The sequence below is a fragment of the Drosophila ficusphila genome, unplaced genomic scaffold (genome assembly GCF_018152265.1).
Source record: "Drosophila ficusphila isolate 14025-0441.05 unplaced genomic scaffold, ASM1815226v1 contig_286, whole genome shotgun sequence".
NCBI classification, from domain to species: domain Eukaryota; kingdom Metazoa; phylum Arthropoda; class Insecta; order Diptera; family Drosophilidae; genus Drosophila; species Drosophila ficusphila.
In genome coordinates this window covers 598,551-618,525 of record NW_025064189.1, presented here as the reverse complement: position 1 = coordinate 618,525, position 19,975 = coordinate 598,551, and the positions used below count along the sequence as shown (strand labels likewise).

Below are 19,975 nucleotides of genomic sequence, written 5' to 3'. Positions count from 1 at the left end.
AGTTTTTATTAAACAAAATTAAATATCCTGCAGCATTTAAATATAATGGAAAAACGAACGTTAATAAGTGGCTTTTAAATAAAATAAGCTGATAACAAAATTGAAAGGTTTGATTTTATTCAGATCATCAATTCGTATTCAAGATATCCGTAGTTACAAGAAAGAAATTAAAATGCTACCGAAAGTCTTAAGAATTTCCTAAAAGTAACCTTCAAGCTGAACTTTAAAGTTCAATCTGAGCTCTCTGCCATAAATCTTTCTGTTTCCTTTGCTCACTCATCTAACTAATGGCTGTTCGGCCCCAGTCCTTTGAAATCGTGCTTTTCCTCTGCCGTTTTTCTTTCGCTGCCATGTTGCACTGTCAACAGAGTTGGAAAAATTTTTATTTATGCACTTTGTAGCGCCAAAATTCTCCGGCGGCACCTGTCAGTCAACACTCGGGATGGCACAAACAGTTAGGGAGCCACGGGGCCACGGAAGCAAACAAAGGAGCGGAATCTGGGTGGAGGAACGCGTTCTGGATGGAGAGCGGCGGCTGACTGGCAGCCGCTGACCATAGACAGGCACTCAAAAAAATATCGGAGAGTTTGTCTAAGCAATATGATTCCAGGAGATCCAAACTCGCCACATAAACCTTCCTCTATATTAAATTGAATCCGCTTTTTTTTAGAAATGGCATTCCATAACTTTCAAGGAACTTAACTTTAATATTAGTGGCCTTTTTCTATAAATTAGAAACGGGTTCTCTTTCTTATTGAAATTATTTCTCTTATAAAATAAATAAAGGAAATTAGATAGCATACTGTAAGCTGAATAATTAAGTATAAAACATGTATAAATTCCATAAAATATGAGCAAATGAGTAAATTATTTATATTGCCAACTGGTAGCATTATGAATATTAAAAGCATTAATTAAAGCTTATTGAATTTAAGATAGGCCCGCAGTTTTAGCAACTAAAAATGTAGGAACTGAATTCAAATTTAAGACTCCCTGACTTTTCTACATTTTTCCCCGAGTGAGCAAACAAAGTGACCAAATGGGGCACTGAGGAAAGAAAGAAAAGCCGGCTTGGCTGGGAATGGAAAAATCGGGAACAGAGGGACTCGGATGGAACGGCAGACGGATGCCAGTCAAAGTCGCTGCTGACTGACACAGTTTGCCATTTTCGAGGAGGAAGCTGTTTGACCAGTAGACGAAGGTCCGGAGCTCGGGGTGCGGGTTTCGGGGGGCGAAACCGGGCAATTGGTAAGTGCTCGCTGTCTAATTGAAGTCAAGTGCGTTACTCTGAGCTACTTTTATCCAACGGATGCCCAATCAAATTCGCTTCGCACCAAAGCCAAACCAACTTTGACATTATGCAGCACAAATTGTGTGCAATTTTCAGTTGAGCAGTTGAAAGAGGAATGCCAAAAGGAGAGGAGAAATATATTTTACAGCTCGGAGCAAAAAAATAACAAAAATAAGACGACGATAAAAAAAAAACTGGCTCAATGAGAGGGCTCCAACCTCCGGCCCAAACTGTCTGCCACATTGTCTAAAGGTAACAATTTATATAATGAAACTGATTTCAAATTTGTGATGTTCAGAGAGACTCGACGAGGAACTGACTCGACTCGTTTGCGGATCCCCAATCCCAATCGCAATCGCAATCCCGGTCCAGTTCTCGTTCCTGCTCCCGACATTGGTAATTACCGGGCACTGGCCAAAACCACAGTTATAGCCACAAAAAGTATAAAAAACACACGGTAAGTAAGGATGGACGCAGAGAAAAATCCGAAATAAATAAAAGCGACATAAGTGGAAAGCTGTAATGCTGTGGTGCGGAATATAGAATGCAATAGGGGAAATGGCAAGGAACTTTTGTATTAAAAAGGTCATACAAATAATCTTTTAAAATAAAATTTTAATAGTTATTAATTTTTGCAGTTTGTATACATTTGGGATCGGAATTAGAAGTAAATTGAAATAAATATAAAGAAATTTTTAATTCAAAATCATTCTAAGATAGAAAAGAGTTAGAGGTTTAGTTTTTTATTATAAGCTACCTTCATTCTTAATATGTATTATCTTACGTTTACTTATTTTTAGATCTGTTTTAAATTCAGTTACCAAATCGCACACTCCTGAAAAAGGGTATAAAACTTCAGTCACAACAACAGTAGCGGTAAAAATACAGTAAATTGAAACAAGTTTAAGAACCGAACCGACCAGTGTCGTGGTTATTGGTCACCTGTCTGCGAAGAAGAGCTCCATCGAATGCTTTTCGATTACTCTCCCCCAAAAAATGTACCAGCAGTTGGGCAAGATGGGCTTATTGCGAGGGGAATGGGGAATGAGGAATGGGGAAGGGGAAGGAGTTGCTACATGATTTGGCAACTTTCTTGCAACGGACCTCGGCAACCGGTGGAGAGAAAAACCCGTCGCTAAATCATCTGTTTGGAGCCAACAAAACCCACCTGACTGCCTGACTTTGTGTGGGAGTCTGTGGTGCAAGATTTTGCGGTGGCTTTGAAAATAGTTTGGAATTTTTTCCCCCCGCTGTTTTGCAACACGTTGATTCCTTCTTTTTGTTTGATAAAAAGAAAGTTGACATAAATTGTTTCGTACTTTTTTTCGCCAATTTTTTCTTTGCACATTTGAGGTAGCGAAAAAAACCTAAAAAAAACATTTGCGGTTGCCTTTTTTGTTTGGTCGTGCACAGGAAGGAAATAAGCGAGCTTGAATCGAGTTTTTGGCAAGTTTGTTGTGGGATCTCTTTGGTTTTCTTTTTATTTCTTTTGGTGTTGCATTTTGAAAGTTCGTGAAACAAGTTAATCGCCTCCGTCTTTGTCTTGATTTTATGGTTAGTTCGGATGCGGTTGGTTCCTACTGACAAGGGAGTGATAAGTGGGTTGCCAGTTGATTAAGGTCTTTCGTCGGGGTTATATAACATTAGAGCTCGAATTCCAATTTCTTTCGGTTACTAAATAAGCTAATTTAAATTAGGTGTCAACCTTACATGACACAGAAACATACTTTTAAATTTTTTTCACACACGAACTACATTAGTTATTCGATTAAATTTAAATTAAATAATAGCAATTTCAAATAAATATTTTGAATGAAATAAAAGTCACCTTTTGGAAAGCCATTTGTTTTTCAGTTTAAAATACTTATACTAAAAAAAACTTAAATGATTTTAACGTTATTAAGCAATTACCAATAATAATTTTTTATAAAGACTTAAAGCTACTATTAAGCCTGAAAATAAAGTGATTAAATATATAGTGCGTGATGGCACAACCTACTCAATATTTAAATAAAGTAAATAAAGAATTTAAAATATTTTAAGGCGTGATGTTGAATATCTAGATCTGCAATGCAAAGCTCTTTCCTCACTGAAATAACTTACTATATCCCACGATCTTTTTAAAACCAATTTCCCTAATGAAGCTCAAGAGTTAATCACTGCACGTTAAAAGTCACGTTTGAGTTTTCTTATCGGCATGCCCCACGCAAGCCAATTGTTTTGAAACTGCTACTTTCCCTGTCGAGTTCCCATATTAGGCATAATAATAATAATAATAGCCTTAACGTAAGGCACTTCCCATTTCCCCCTCATTCGATTTCATTATCAAATTTGCCTGCTGTGTTTGAAAAATATGCTTTAAATGCATTTAATTAAAAACATTTATGCAAATTGCAAGCGGCGACCATTATAACAGCAACAAAAACTAAGTGCAACGTCGAACAATGAAGGCAGCAAAAGGCTCCCCGCTTTTCCCCCAGTTTTCAGCAGAGTTTCACACCATTTGCTATGCGACTGACCGCAGTTACCCCCCACCCGAGTTTTCCACCCCGCCCCGCTGGCTACTCTTTCTTGCTCATTATCATCGCTGGGGCAAATTATGGGAAACTAGCGCAACAGTGTTTTTGCCCCCAACCTTCCCCCTTTGGATAGAAAAAAAAGTCAATGCTTATGCTAATTTCTTTTGCTGCGGAACTTCCTTTGTTCCCCTTTTCCACCCCATTTCGAATGCATTTTAATTGCACTTTTTCCTGCCGCTCCGCAAGAAACTAATAACTGGCAATTTATTAAAATGTTTTGCGGTTCGCCAGCAAAGTGCCGCGTCGTTGTTGCCGCGAACACTCGTGCCTCGTACAATTTTGGACATTTGTTTGTGTTCCATAAAAAATATGGCAAGACAGGCAGGGAATGGCCAAAACAAAAAGCCAAGAAAATAAGCCAAGAAGTGAATTTTTGCTATGCGAGCCAAATGCGTTAAGCGAGGCGTGAAAATTTCTCTACCCAACTCGCTGGCGATTTATGTGAGAATTATGTTAAATTAGCCAGCGAAGCGTGCGGTGCGATGCTTCCCCTTCTCAAAGGCCTCTTCGTTTCAAGGCGCACCAACAAATCTGATAATCTCATTTGAGCCAGCAAAGAAAACCTAAGAAATTTGAAGGTAAGCAACTAAGTGGAAACAAGTTCATTTTTCTGGGAAATTATTCAAAAAGATGGGTAATTAGATGTATGACGAGACAACTATATTTTCTAATCTAATTATGATCGTCAGATTTGATTAACATAAAAAAATAGGTATTTACAATGTCATAGAATTAGAATTTCAGGAAAATTTATTTTTCTACTTGGTTAACATTTTCAAAAAATATTTAATCAGAAAAACATTATGTTTGTTTATATGTTGGCCTAGCAAAAAAAGGGCTTCGTTTTGCTTGTATATTTGAGTCAGCATTTTATTTCCAATCAAATTTATTTCAAAACAATATTTTATAATATTTAACTTTAAAATTTTGTTAAAGAGAAATATTTTTTTTGGAAGAGAGTAAGGCAATAATGGAATGCAAAGAATCGGAGGATGTAGCATGTGAAAGAGCAGAGGAAGGTGATATTAGACGTCTTTTAGATGATCTCCATTTGCAAATGCTACATTTAATAGAGGACCACGAGGTGCTTCATTTACTGGTTAACAAGCAGTCGGCTAAAGATCAACTAATCTTGGCCAGGTCAAGATTTCACCAGGAACGAAGTTCGTCAAAAGCCCAATTGCCCAGAGGAAGATCCTACAAGGCTCTTACTCGAGTTATCAAAGTATCGAATCCCTGGGGAAAAGCCATGAAGATCTTCAGACATCCTGTTGATCCGATCAATGGATATATTCGCCCACTGACGAATATATTCGGCTTTCTTGTGCCAGAAAGCTTGAGAATGGCAGATTGGGATCACAATCTCGATCTAGTTGTCGAATGTGTCAACGTACAAAGGGATCTGCAATCCACAATAACTTCCATAAAGAAGCTGCAATGGTTATTAGATGAAACTAAGTCTCTATGAAGCCAACCGGATGAGCTACAGGTAATGTATTTTAAAAATTAATAAAAATACCTGTATAACAAAAACCTCTATTTAAAGGTTATATAATTATCTAGACAAGCGAAGTTTGGATAAAAATTTGTCACTGGAATTTCTTTATTGACTTTGCTTGTAATACATTATCATTTACCTACATCCTGATTTGGTTTAACTGAGAAAAAGTATGTTATAATATAACAATCCCTCGTATGTTATTGTGAATTATAATTACAGATAATTATTATTTTTATAAAAAACATCGCTTCGTGTTTGATCGAAATCAAATGAAATATACAAGCTTTGCGCACCTACGCGCGGTGTTTGCTCATATCTGACATTTAATCCATGTAAATTAGCTAAGCAGTTGCATTTTCATGAATATTACTACACAACTCTTTCCGATGGCGCGTTTTTAATTAAGATAAATTGCCCTGTTCCCTGAACTCCGCACACACAATTCCCCCCGCGAAGTCCCCCGAAGAGTCTTTCTCGATAACCCTTGCAATGCCTGGCATCAATTATAGTCTAGTTAAAAATAAAATCAAATGCCAGAGGAGCTAGCATTGACAACATTGTCGATTCGGTGGCTAGTCTGCCTCTTCTGCCTCTTTTGCCCCTTCTGCCGCCCTCTTCTGGGTGCCCCGCCCCCTTTTTTGCGAAGTCGTGGCGGCGGCAATTATGCGGCATTTTCTTTGGCCCCTAGCCACAAACGAGTTTCTTTCCGCCGAGATATCTTTGTTTCGCTGTATTTCTGCGACATGCAGCGGCAACTACAACAAAATACCAGAAATAACTTGAAAATCCATTAAACAACTGTCGGCCGGCCACAAGTCGGCCTGCCTTTTGCCTTGCCATGGCCAAAAGGGATAAAGATAAAAGTTTTGTCAACTCCTCGCCAACCGAGAACTGAAAACTGCGAACTGAGCACCGAGAACCGCCAACCGAAGGGCGTTTTTGTGGGGCCTTGACAAGTGATAACAATGTGTCAGTTGATGTCGCCGGAAAACGTCCTTGGCTGCGATTTTCGCTCGGCAAAACTTCAACTCTGACTTCCACGTTTTATTGATTTCTGCAAAAACACACACACACACTCGCCAAGCGAAAAGTGAAAGGCCGCGGATAGGGTTTCCATAACCTGTTCCCACAAAATATTTGTACAATTCGTATTTCTCTTGCATTAAGAAAGTAAAACCAGATGTCGATTGAGGGAGTTGCGTGGGTCACGCGCGGTCCAGTTGCCCAGAAAATAAATAAATAAACCCAACTCCACGTTTGAGCAAAGAGAACTGGATTTTTATACAATCGTGGGCTGCTGTGGAAAAATCGAAGTAAGTCTATTCGCATTCCAAAAATTATTTTTAAACTATAGATAAAAAAGGTAACACTTTAATCAAAAAAAGAGAAGTTCTATTTATAGGGTTTTATTTTTAAAATATAAACAAGCAATAAAACCACATTTATTTTTGGAATTTATTGGCAAATAAATTAAGAGCTTCAAAGTTTTAAAACTAATTTGCACAGTAGCAAGAGTCTCTTGTGTTGACTGCAATCCACTCCAAGTACCTCGAAACTCGAGTGTAAACTCCAGGAGCATCTGGCTTGGCACATCCGTAGCCAAAGGACACGACTCCAGCCAGCCGGAAAATGCGATCCTTGACAATCAAGGGACCTCCGCTGTCACCCTATAAATGTTGGGCCAAAAGGATAAATGTTTGATTCCAACTTGTATCAATTCGTTTGGGAAACACACCTGACAGGCATCGCGACCTCCGGTCTGGACGTAACCCGCGCACATCATGGTGTCCACGATCATGGACCTGTAGGAGGTGGCCCGGCACTGGGCGTTGGTGATGATGGGCACCACGACCTCCTGCAGGACGCTCGAGGTGGAGCCGCCCTCCTGGCTGAGGCCCCAGCCCGCCACGATGGCCTTCTGGAAGTCGAAGTTCTGCAGCCAGTTGCTGGGCAGGCAGGCGGGTCGCATGGTGTCCACCAAGGGGATGGGCTGGTCCAGCCGCAGGAGGGCTATATCATGGACCAGGCTTACGGGGTCATAGCCCACGTGGGCATGGGCGAAGGCCACCGACCGGGTGACCCCCAGGTGGGTGGAGCTCCTGTCCAGCTGCAGCAGCCGCACGGACACGCCCCGCATGTCCATGCCGTGGACACAGTGGGCGGCGGTCAGGACGTAGCGATCGTTGATCAAAGTCCCGCCGCAGAAGAGGAAGGTGCCGCGGATGATCTGGGCTATCCACGGATATTTATTCGTCCGCACTTGGGTGCCGCCCACAATGCGATTCACATTCGGAACGCCGCAGGCTGCAAAAGGATTGAAATTCGATGGGATCTGGTGGTCTGATAATCTGGGGGGTCTTCGGTGGAAAACTGTCTCAGCCAGGGAATGGAAACGCGACTACATTAACTCGCTACGTGTGATAGAAACTATTATTGTTTTACAAAAATCATAATTTAAGCAACATTTTAAATTGCAAATATTTATACTCATTAAAAGAGTTATTAAATAAAGAATATATTTATTGTAGGTATATCCACCATTTCACTAATTTTGATTTCGTTAATTCAGTTCATATTCACAAAATATTGAATTGTATAATTTTATAAAACGATTTACCATTTTCTTTACTTAGTTGTGGTTTCAACATAACTTATTTAAAATGTTTTGCCCTATTATTCAGTGTGAATGTTTCTAATTTTAGCCATGTCATACTATTATGATTTTTATGTATTCAATAATGAATTTTCTTCACAACCGTATCAAAAGCGTTTTATTGATTTGTTCACTTTGACTAAAGAAATGAAGTCGTTGAGCAAGCTCACAGCACGTTTCACAAACACGTTTGAAGGTAATGCGTTTCCCGATAGACGTGCAATAACCGATTCAAATTTCCAATTATTAGCCGGAGATTAGCCGGGATCGTTTCACTCCCTGGCTGGATATGGTTTTTCCACCGCAATTCAGGAAAACTCACTGCAGCTGGCACAGCGATTAACGCGAAACGCCTTGGCACCACCGCCATCCAAGGAGGCAATTGGGGAGGAGGACGATAAGGAGGAGGATGAGGAGGTGGAGGTTGGATCCGAGGGAGTTTCACTGGCCACGCCCAGAACATTCGATAAGATTTGCTGCTTATGGCCCTCAATCAGATCGTCAATGAAGTCCGATTGCACTCCGGGCGGTGGGCCGGAATTGGAAGTCGTAGTCTCTGTCGTATTGCCATTGATTGGCAGAGGTGGCAATCGCGCTGGCTTCGGATAGAAATAACCGCGGGAAGGTGGCTTATAATTATAGATAGCCCCACTCCGATCGCAGATCGAAACGAGAGCGAGAAGCAGAAGAATAGCCGGCGGATTGAGTTTCATGTTCCCGGCGAACCGAACCAATCGCTTAGCAAACGCAAACTGACGGGTTGCCCTTGCCATTTAACGGTTCTTATAGGCCAACCAACCAGTGTATCCAAGAGATCCATCTTAATATTTAAATACCCATATATATGCGCGAAACATTAACAGCTTAATGAGGCACTTAATCCGTCCATCAAATTATTTTATCAGCCAAATTTCTTTGCATATTCCCAGTTCTCAATCGAAAGCCCTTTATCATCACTTGACCCAGTTTCAAAAAAACAAAACGAACTGAACCCATTTGTCAATAAATCTGGCAAAATATAATTTTTGCATTTTACCATCGCAGAACTTTGATGTCTGCAAAGTGATTTCGTCTTTATCAAAATTTTATGTTAATGGTCGGATCCGCTTTCTTTTCTCCCGAAATAGAAAAAAAAGTCCCACTTCGCTTGGTTATAAATCTAATAGAACGCTCAAATTTCTGGATTGATATCGCGTATGAGATTTATAACTCGTGTTCTGCTCCACGTTTGAGTCCATAAATTTATTTTATGGCCCAGTGAAATTGCCAATTCTTTTCTTCATTGATGCGACCCAAAAAAAGAACGAAATTAAACTGAAGTCCAGCAAAAGGTTGATGAGAATATTAAAGGTTAAACCGCACGTGTGGTAAAAAGTCTTTTTCTGATCACTTCGTAATTACAAGTCATCAAATACTGCTGACCACATTTGGCTTTTGGGTTAATAAAGGTTAATTCTGTTTGGTGAGTACCCACAAATGATTTAAAAATAATTGAAAAAGTTGTTTTAAGCAATACATCGCCTTAAGTAACTAACTTTCTTCCCTTAACTAATAATTAAAAGGAATACCCATATCTATATAATTATCTTTGAAATTTCTTCTTTTTATCTGATATCATCAACGGAAGTGGTCACGGAAAACGCCCAATAGCTATAATAACAATCAAAAAACCCGAAAAAGATTTCCTCAAACGAAAGTAAATTGACTTCCCCAAATCAAAAGCTTAACAAGAGATCCATAAAAACGTTCAACCCACAACACAAAATATTCTTAAGCCGTTCGACGATCGTTCGAAAATAGAAAGTAAAAAGAACTCTCAAATAAATTGGGTCAAACTAATGAAGATGCCGATAAAGATGCGTATAATCGAAAAGCCGGAGGACTGGAAATACTTGTAAATGGGTTGATGTTTATAATCTGTCCGCTTGTTGGGCCAACAACAAACCCAAAAGAGCCGATCCCAAACAACAACAACAGCCGTAATGGCACAAGGTGCACGAAAACCAGGCCCAGACTTTAACTTCCACTTCGGTTTCGACTTGGGATCTGACCCCAGTGAAAGAGCGTCCAAGTATTTGGGTCAGCCGAAGAAGTGAGGCGTTAGCTTAGGAGAATTGAATAGATGATGACACCAAAGCCGCAGCCACAGACTCACGCACACCGCGCCAGAAAGAAAGTCTCTTTAATTTATTTATTTATATGCAGGCCGCTAGAATCAATGAGAAGAAAGTTCTGCCATGCCAATCCAGCATCCCGAATGAAACGAGTTTCTCTCTTCTTTTGGAACTGTGCAACTCTCTTCCACTCAGAACCAAACTTGACTTGACTTTGAGTCGCTTTTCCACGCAGATCCATTGAGAAAGGCTTTAAGAAGGTGCTTCATTGAGTGAAGAGTGTTTGGATAAGGTAACAGAAGAATAAATTTAAGAAAAAACATGAAAAACACATTAATAACCCAATTTAGTAATACAAATAATTACGTTAACTAATTTCGCATTTGATAGACAAGGTTTGCCAATAATAACAAAGCAATTTATAAAAAAAATGTAGGTCAAGGTAGCATATTTAAAATAAATCAGCGTTTAAAACCCAAAAGGTTGAAATTCGGTAAAAAATTTAAGTAACTTATTCTTACAGAAAAAAACTACTTTTTATATTCGTTAGAGGGTATTAGAGCCTCGAATTTTTTTAGACGGATCCCCTCCTATTTCATTTTTCTACTGCCTGTCTAGAGATCTGCGCCTGGCTATTTATGGTCAAGAGCTGTTGCCGCGTTGCAGTTGTTGGCCAGAGCGTTCCACTTGCATTAAACTGGGTCATTGCAGAAGTCGAGGAGATGCGGCAAACGAACTCGGCTAAAACCAGAAGTTGAGGTGAAAAAAGCGGCAATGTATGCAGAGAATAACTCATGCCGAGCTGGAGCTTAAAATGTTCTTGAGACCTGACCAAAAATAAATTAAAATTCAATTAGTTGGTCCTAAGCAGACAACTAACTCTTTAAATGCGTTGTGGCTTTTGAGTGTTGCATGTTTGGCATGCGCCTGTCGTACAAATTTGTTAGCAATTATCGCATTTTTTTTTGCAGTTGGTTTGTGGTTATTGTATTTTGTTAGTTAGCCAGCTATTTGTTGCTTTATTTTAATGATTGTCACCTGAGCCTTGAGCAACTTTCTCAGGCTTCATTAAGTTTCACTCGAGTCGGCCACGATTTTGCTTATGACTTTTCGGAATCGTTTTCGGAATTGTTAGCCATCTGCGGATTTTCTGCGCATCGTGCATTGAATTTAATTGAATTGTAAGTGAAGGTATGATAAATGGTTATAGCAAGCAATTTTAATGCGTTTTTAACATGCATTTTGACTGGCTGGTGGGGAACAAGTTGTGAAGTTTTCACTATATGGCCTCTGTTAAAATAGATTATCATCTCTCCTAGATTATCATCTCTCCTATTGATTTTCTTCTTCGCTCATGAATTTCAAACAATTTTAGTTTTTATGATTATTTGGCATTGGTTTATTTTATTACATGTACCTTTTCAGACATAAAAAATGAATCTCTTATTACACTATCGCACTTTTTTGTCATAACTGAAACTTTGCTAAGCCTTTTTAAAAATTTTTAAATACCTAACTCGCATTTTGAAGTAATAGAGGAAATATTTTCTTTGTCTTCAATAGATTTGTATTTGGTTAAAAAAACCATAAACAAGTTTTTTGCTCAAGTCTTTTGTTTTGTCAAGGCGCCGCATTGCTTTTCAACATGACTCAAAATAAATCATATAAAAGGTATAGGATAGGAAAAAATCAAATATCATTGTGGACCACCTTCAACTTCGTTTGACATTTGAAAGTAACCAACGGCGGACGGCTGAGAAATATGCAAAAACGAGTTTGCAAAAGTGAACAAAAAAAAAATCGACAAAGTCACTCTCAATTTTCTCGAGCTCTTCATTTGCTTATGGAAAGCCACGCAGCCAATCAAAATACAATTTAGATAAAATATAAAGTAAATAGAGAGAAAAAATGCTAAATTAAACTTCAAACTGGTTGGGGCTGTTGACTCCATCAGACGGGGGGCTCCATTTACGGGCCGCAAAAGTCGTTACTCGTATTACCCGCCACCGTCCAACGCCTTTTGTGGGTTCTACACACAAAAGCGGCCAAAACCCCCTTCGGATCCCCTTTCCAATCCTTCTGGTGGGTGTTTTGTATGTGCCACGCAATTGTGCGGTGAGGTAATTAATAAGCCAACAACAACAACAACAACCCAATTGAAACCGAACGTTGCGTTTTGTTGCACCTTTTCAGCCTTCTCGAAGTGAGTGTCGAACTCGGGCCGGGCATACTAAGTAGCCGCCAATAGTTGGCCCGCTTTGGTTTGGTTTGGCCTGGCTTGGTTCAGTTCGGCTTTATTTCATTACTGACCATACTCAAGACGAGTTTCGGTTAACTGTTGTAGGGTTTCGGCGTTTCTGGGCTTTGCGCAAGTGCAGTGGCTCCGAAACAAACACCCAAGTCAATGCAAACGAGCCCGAAAAGCAGAGCAGAAATGTGAGGGATTGTGTTTCAGCAGTTGAAGGTTTTTGGGGGAATTTTTTTTATGATTAATTAAAAAAAGTGCTTAAACAAAATTCGTGATTTTGCATATACTTTTTCAAGGGAGAAATTTCCATTTTTCAAAATATTTAATAACTAACTAAGTTGAGTTTGTTATATTATAAAATTTTCTCCCAACACTAATTAGGTATTTAGGTAATTAATTTGATTTTCTATTTTTTTAATAATTAAGTGCCACCTTATATATTTTTTTTAAATCAGCCAACACTTAATGTTTAAGGTGGCATGCAATATTAATTACAAATTGCAGCTTGCAATAAAGTTTCCGCCTCATCAATCTGTACATTCCACTTAGAACCCTTTAATATGCAATAAAAAATGTTTTTCCACATCGTAGGTAGCTTCCCATATTTCCAGCAAACATTCCACTCCACTCAATTTAGCACTCGATGTGTGCCTGCAATTCGAAAACACTTGTAGGGGTTTGGAGTTTGGAGCTTGCAGATTGGCGAGGCCATAGCTTATAGACCAGACTCGATATCGCAGACCCCATACCTATGCAATATTTCAGAAACGGCAACTGCAACTTCAGGTTGTCTAACAATTTTAACCCAGTTTTGTGTATTTTTTTACGTTTCGTTTTCTTGCTTTCCACATTCTTGTAGGAGCCATAAACAAGTTTTTTTCCTCGGCCCGAGCCCAGGCAAAAATGGCTAAAAAATAGAAATAGAAACAGAAACGAAACAGAGTTTGGTGCGCAAATTGCGAATGGCAAACAGCAAATTGAAATTGAAGCTAATGAAAAGGCCAAGTGGTGTGTGTGTGTGTGTGGAAGAAGAGGAAGCAATTGCCACATTGATCAGGTTACAAATCAGCCCTCGGAAAAACAGAGGATGGAAAATGGAGGATGTGTGTGGTCAAGCATTACGGTTGGGCAATGGGGGTCAATAGGGATTTACGGTTAGACATGCGAGGCGGCTAAGTAGGTGCGGAAATTGCCGGCCATCATAATGAGAACGCTGGCCGATTAACCATCGTCGTCATTGTCTGATGACATCGTATAGTATGGCCCGGCACCACCGCCGAGTGGCTCGATCTCGCGTGGTTGGATGGTCCATCGGTGGTGCAGAGTGGGTCAGCAAGTGAGTGAGTTTGCGGCAAAACGGGGACGAGCACTGAAGTTGGTCGAGGTTTGTCACGTTGGTTACAGTTATTGGCAGCGGTTCACTTTCCGGACATTCTCGCTGCTAATTTCACAGAGTGTTTTCAATTAAAGTGCAATTTGTTCGGGAATGCTAAAGAACGTCGATCTGGGAAAACTAATGCGGAGCGGATTAAGAATCTACTAAAGAATTCAGAGCAGAAATGATTTGAAAAGCTATCTTGTTAGGCGTAGTTTTATTTAATAAAATAAAATGAAAATAGGAAAAGCAAGAATTTAACAGGGATATTAAAAACTAGTCAAAAACTTTCCACCTCTTTAGAAAATTAATTAGAATGTCTGATTTCAATCAAGGGGCTTGGCTTATATTAAATTGATTATGTAGATTTGTAAGCCTTAAACAAAAGCAAATCCTATTCCACAAAAGACTCATGCTAACTGGTTTCAACCCACGCACAAGTATATAATTAACATGTGACATAATAAAAAAAGCAAAAAAAAATAAAAACAAAAACCCAAAATAGCCCATATTAGCAAGTTATATGGTCATTACTATTTGGCAATTCCAGGCCAAGATAAATAAACGCCATTCACGACAAAAACTGGTCAACTAAATGCCGCATTATCATGGCTTTGGTAAGAAGAGCGGTGGCAAGGGGCACTTTGTTAATGCCCCGGTGTAAAATATATTTGAAGCGTTTGTCTTGGAGTTCAGTGACCTGCGTTCCAGCTACTTGGGCAGTTTTTTTTACCGCCTCGCGTCTGATTGTTCTACACCTGTTCTCCAGTAGTTTCGGTTTAGTTTCTTCCTACCGCCGGCTATTTACACGGTGTCATCTCACTCCAGAGTCACACATTTCTCCAAGTCATGATCTGGAGGTACTAAGTGCACTAAGAGAAATATTTCGCAGAAAAGCAGCATGGTACCATTTGATTTATTTTAGTTTGTACATGTGTTAAAAATTATTATACAAATTAATATCAATTTCCTTTGCCTCAAAAATATATTTAAAGAAGTGTCATATCTAAATATTTTTTTAAACTTAAATATTTTTAATTCTAATATTTTTTCCAATTGTACTGTTAAGGGAACCCTAAAGCAAAGCTTAAGAAAAACGGGAAGGTGTGTGCCGAAGGTGCGGATGAGGCTGCCATAATGACGTATTATATTAACTTGGCTTGCACCTGCCAGCTGGCTAACTGTTTTGCAGCTCGTGGTCTCGTTTATTTTAATGCCCTTCTGCGTAATTTTCACACATAAAAGACTCGTAAAAATGTTTTATTAACATTAAAAAGTCAAATTTATGATAGTTTTTTCTCCATTCGCTTCGTTGTGACTTGCTTAAGGTGAAATGCTTAACGGTTCCGCATCTTGGCTATGGGGCCAAATTCTTGGAGAAAGAAACCCAAAAGAATGGCGAACGGTATTGATAAATGTTCGAATTCTTGGCTCTAGGCTGGAACTAAAGCTTTGCCCTAATGGCATATTAATTGACCAACAATTTTGTAGAAGTCTATATATGGCTAATAACACGTTTAGGTCAGACGTTTTCATCGGATGTTGATAGATGCGTTTTATGATGGCCGTTGACACAATTAACGATCCTAAATCATAACCTTGAAAATGGTGTTGGCATTTATCTTTATTTTTATTTTTTCAATAATTAAGATTTTATGAGGAGCTCAGGGTCAAATGACTGCTGAGATTTTAATTAAATCAAAACTTTATTCGCAAATATTTATCATTTGTTAAAGGCAGCTTGCTGAAAATTTAAATTCAAACAAACAAAATACAAACTAACAATCTTTTTATTTAACAAAAGGAATTTTTAAACAAAGTAGTTAAACACTATAAAACCGTATACAATTTACCGTACATTTACTAGATATTTAAAGGCTAGCCCCAAAAATACCCGGAAAGTGTTTTATTATCTGGTGATCTACCTGCTGTAAGCCCGAAAATCCGAAAACCCTCCGACCATCTCCATCTCACGTTCATCTTCATTGACGGCAATTAATCTGCCTACGTTTTGTAAATAGCCAGCTTAAGACACAACTAATTGCCCGCCACACTTAATTTATTTTTTAAAAATATCTTTTGCTTGTCCGAAAAACGAAGCGATTACAAATTATGCGAAAAGGAGAGACAAGACTGGGCGTTCGTTCCACTTGAGGAGTGTTGAGCTCCAATTAGCGGCAGACAATTGGCAATAAGCCGGCAACTCGCACTCGTTTTATATTTTATTTCATTTGCTTCGTATCCAAAACATCAACATTGGCAACCTTGACATTGGCTTTGGCAGGCGGATGGGGGGAAAAGATGTGCAACGACTTGGAAAGTTAACAACAATGGCAAAACCATGGGGGCTTGTTAAACAAACTAACCCGAAACGGTTAACTGATTAAATATTTGAACGTGTCTGTATTGCATGCCAAAAGATGCAAAGCGAAAAGATATCACAACTGTAAATAAACAGATCGAAAAGCAGGGCTGTGAAAAATGAATCACCGAACGAACAAGTTTCGTGCTGAGAACCGAAAGATATCTCAAATGCGAGATGAGCTCACAGCCCCGGGCGTTGAATGCCGTTAATAGACATCGCAAACGAGTTAACAAATGGATATGCAAAAATAAATAAAAACTAAAACAGGCAAGATTATTAAAACACATTTCGTCTTACCTTGTTTTTGGTCCGATGTGGGTTTCAGTTTGTTCTGTTGATTTTTGAGCACATGCACAGATTGGCAGATAAATACATTGGCTGATTCTAGCCCGATCACTTTATCAGATATTCAAATTTGATTGCATATTATAGCCACATTAGTTTCGTTTAGTCGAGTTTATTGCACTACAAAAACAGTTGAGATTTTCGGGTTATAGTTTTGAAAGCTTTCCCTTTACCAAGCCCACTGCAATCGATAAAATTATATTTCTCATCGCTCCTGCGGTTTCACTTTGGCCCAGCTGGAAAAGCGTTTACCGACTTGAGGTCTTCTTTTTATTTTTTTTTGTTCACATTTGGCTTTTCCAACGAGTCATAAGTCAGGCCAAGACTTTCAATTAAGCGGCTTAAAGACAAACAACGGCAAACGAATCGTGTATGTCGGCGGGTAATAGAGAAAAGATGCTTATGAGCGGTATGTAAAGAGTATCTATGTATCTTTCCGTCTTCTTTCTCTTTGGTAAAAGTGTAAAAATTACGCTACGACTTGCGCTTTCACAAAACTAACAAAAAAAAAAATCAGACGAAGCGGAGATTTTTTCTTCTTTCCGTCGTTGATTTATGCATTGCGTTTGCGATGAGGATGGAGCGATACGTAGATACGTAGATACATTGCTCGGAAAAACATCCACACAAGACTCGATCGGCAGGGCGACTGCTTAATTTCGGGTACTCCTATACCTTCAGTTCCGGGTTGAGTGCGCAAAAAAAGACTCCCTACCTTTTTTTGGCTTTGGATTAAATTTAAATTGCCGTTCGATTTAAAATAAATTAAAATACACGCACAGTTGCGCAGGCACAATGAAAAACCCAATGTGTGTGAAAGTACAAGAAGCACAGTGGAAAACGCCACCCATTGGGAAATGGAAAATTGTCAACGCACATTGAACTTGACAGACGAAAGAGAGCGTACTTTGGCTGAAAGAGAGAGGGAGAGCGAGCGAGTGCGGCACATGCCTCAATTTACAGTTAAGCGCGACAGACATCCACAAGATGCAAAACTCCAAAGATACTTTCGGCCAGCGGAATGCGATTCGTGGACGGCGTACCGCGAATTGCACTTGCCGCGGCAACTTTTTCATCCGACCACGAAAAAAAAAAAAAACAAACAGCACACGGAAAAATTAGTCACAAAGAAAATATCATAAATAAATTATTCTTTGAAAATGCATTCAATATAATAATTCTTTTTGTAGTTAAACAATTTTCTAAAGATTTAACCAATTCAAAAGATTCATAAAGCTTGAAAAATGTGTTTTTGATAAAACCAAAAAAATGTTATTTTATTATAATATACATGTATATATGATAAGAAGTATTTAGTTTCGTTAAAAATATTTTTATTGCAGTTATTTTTGTACTTTTTATCATGCTCAAAAAATGTTTAGAAATTGCTTTAAAAAAAAAAAAAAAAAAAAATTTATCTTTTTACAAAACTCATTTATACTGTGATGAAAAATGGTTTTACTTCAAAACGAAGCTCTTTGCGATTTAACCCAACATTGAACTTACAAATTTGGTAACTTTAAAATGATTTTATGTTTGTTAGTAAACCTTTTTTTTCTGTGCAACAACAAAAAGTGAAGGGGCCCCAAAGCAAACGTCACCGAGTCCCTTCCCCTCCACTTCCCCCCTTTCCGACCGATCCTCCTTCGAGTATCTGTGTGCGCCTCAAAAGATCAGAGTGTGTTTGTGGCGTCTCGTTTGTTGATGCGGCGGCTAATGGCTGCATATATTCGTTTGCGAAAAAAATAAAGAAATATGTGGACAAGGCCTGTCTAGTCATAGCGGTACTTTGAGTGGGACCCCCAAGGGGGAACAAAGGGGTGGTAACCGAGGGGAGGGGTGTTGGGGCGCAGAGCAGCAGCTAATGACTTGGCGCCCAACTAAAGGAAGTGGCCAATTTTTGCTGTTTGTTAACTAGTCGAAGCTGGTGTTGATTACTTTTTCTTTATTTTCAGGAATTACTTATTTTTTAACGGATGAAAAAGGTAATAAATGTTTAGAACAAATGAAAACATCCGGCTTAGGAATATGGAAACGTTTCTATTTATGTTTTAGACGTTACATTAAACTATGTAAAAAAGGAATATAAATTGGCTCCCTAGAATTTACATTTTGCTATAATTTCCCATAAGTTAGAATATGTAATCGCTAAGATTAACAATTTAAATTTTGCATTACATTATCGTCTTGATGTTTTTTGCCAATAAAAATGAGCTAATCTTATGAGATCATTAGAAACACGATATGCAGTGGAAGATCACTCAGGTTGTTGCATTGTTTAGAAAGTATTTTTAATTGTAGTAATCTGTTACTGGTTGCAATTAATTTTATCATCGTCAAAATCTTCTAAGAAATAATGAAGAAGAAATTTGATCCACTGAAAAGATCGATCTGAAGATTAAACTGTGACACATATTTATTACTCGTATATAATTCTTTGCTCAGTTTTTTTCTTAGTTTTCTTTATAAAGATAAGCTTCCATGTTATTGATTTCCATTAACTCCTCTCTTTTATCACTTTCCTATTCTCCTAAATCAAACTTTCTTTTCCGCTTGTAAAAACATGGCAAGCAAATCCCAGTTTCTTGACGGCTTTATGCTTCCTCCTCTCGAACAAAACAAAATCGATCAGTTAATCGCAGCCACTCTTCAGCTTTCAAAACTATTCCACAATCAATTTGCTCAAACGTAATCATTTTTAAGATCCAGCTCCAGTTAGCAGACCGTTACACGAATATCGCACAAACACAAAACACTTGGCAGAGCAGCTCTCCTTACGTTTACTTTAATTACTCAATTATTTGCCTGATTTTGTTGTTTTTCACTTCTTTAAGTTGGAAATTAGCCGCGAAGTACGCAGACCCAAAACGTTGGCCAACTGATCAGAGCGAGCGAGATGCGGCGATGGGCACGACGGCGGTCAGATCGGATCTCGGATCGGATGGGATTATATATAAACTAAGAGAGCGCGCGTGTGCGAACGCGCTACGAACCAAACTCAAACTGACGACGGAGCTCCACTCCACAGAAAATCCACGAGCGAGCAAACACAAAGAGGCAAAGCCAAAAGAAAAAGCAAAACCCCTGCAAAGCAAAAGAAAGAAGCGCAAAACCAGACTCAAAGCTTTCCAAAGAGAGCCACTTAGTCAGCTGATCTTAGCTTTTTGCATACAACTATCCTTCAAGATTATTCTAATAGCACTCACAAAGGTGGGAATATAATTTTAATTTATAAAAAAAGTCAAAACATATATGCACATCTGTTTTTTTTTTTTTTTTTAAGTGGCTCTGATAGTTAGACATTCTTTGTAAAATAAATAAAAGTAACAAATTATGTTAACAAAATGGTTTACAAGAAAAGCTTTACTTACTTTAATAGTAATCCTTTTGTCCGCTCATTGCAAGCTTAAAATTTTTTGTTGCAGAATATTTAAGAGATTAGTAACGATTATTATCTGATCTGATTCGACTAATTTATTAAAGGTTTTATGATCATTTTTATTT

General features: G+C 38.6%; 3 protein-coding genes across 4 annotated transcripts in view; 1 reads left to right on the top strand and 2 right to left on the bottom strand.

The window, feature by feature from the left end:
- LOC108086897 overlaps positions 1–19,462 on the bottom strand; it is a 119,374-nt gene extending 99,912 nt beyond the window's left edge. Inside the window, 2 exon segments of the mRNA XM_017183959.2 lie at positions 16,424–16,591; positions 19,265–19,462. The gene's annotated coding sequence lies outside the window, so the exon portion shown is untranslated.
- LOC108086902 lies at positions 4,751–5,607 on the top strand. Of its 2 annotated transcripts, XM_017183971.1 has the most exons (3): positions 4,751–4,889; positions 4,944–5,359; positions 5,417–5,607. In XM_017183971.1, exons 1-2 carry the CDS (start codon positions 4,841–4,843, stop codon positions 5,336–5,338), a joined length of 444 nt encoding a protein of 147 aa, XP_017039460.1. In that variant the 5' UTR covers positions 4,751–4,840; the 3' UTR covers positions 5,339–5,359; positions 5,417–5,607. The 2 variants fall into 2 exon arrangements, with proteins under 2 accessions (XP_017039460.1, XP_017039459.1); XM_017183970.1 differs by having other exon boundaries at positions 4,751–5,359.
- LOC108086886 (trypsin-1) lies at positions 6,865–8,772 on the bottom strand. Its single transcript, XM_017183946.1, has 3 exons — positions 8,347–8,772; positions 7,107–7,675; positions 6,865–7,038 (listed from the first exon to the last, which is right to left on the bottom strand). Exons 1-3 carry the CDS (start codon positions 8,735–8,737, stop codon positions 6,865–6,867), a joined length of 1,134 nt encoding a protein of 377 aa, XP_017039435.1. The 5' UTR covers positions 8,738–8,772.
- Positions 19,463–19,975: the final 513 nt, after the last annotated feature.

What these genes read in the sequence shown, in the direction of transcription:
- LOC108086886 (XM_017183946.1), bottom strand. Translation starts at nt 8,737, where the DNA reads ATGAAACTCAATCCGCCGGCTATTCTTCTGCTTCTCGCTCTCGTTTCG. An exon ending in TAATCGCTGTGCCAGCTGCA is followed by an intron (nt 7,676 to 8,346) that starts GTGAGTTTTCCT and finishes ATCCTTTTGCAG; the next exon opens with CCTGCGGCGTTCCGAATGTG. An exon ending in GAGGTCGCGATGCCTGTCAG is followed by an intron (nt 7,039 to 7,106) that starts GTGTGTTTCCCA and finishes CAACATTTATAG; the next exon opens with GGTGACAGCGGAGGTCCCTT.
- LOC108086902 (XM_017183970.1), top strand. Translation starts at nt 4,841, where the DNA reads ATGGAATGCAAAGAATCGGAGGATGTAGCATGTGAAAGAGCAGAGGAA.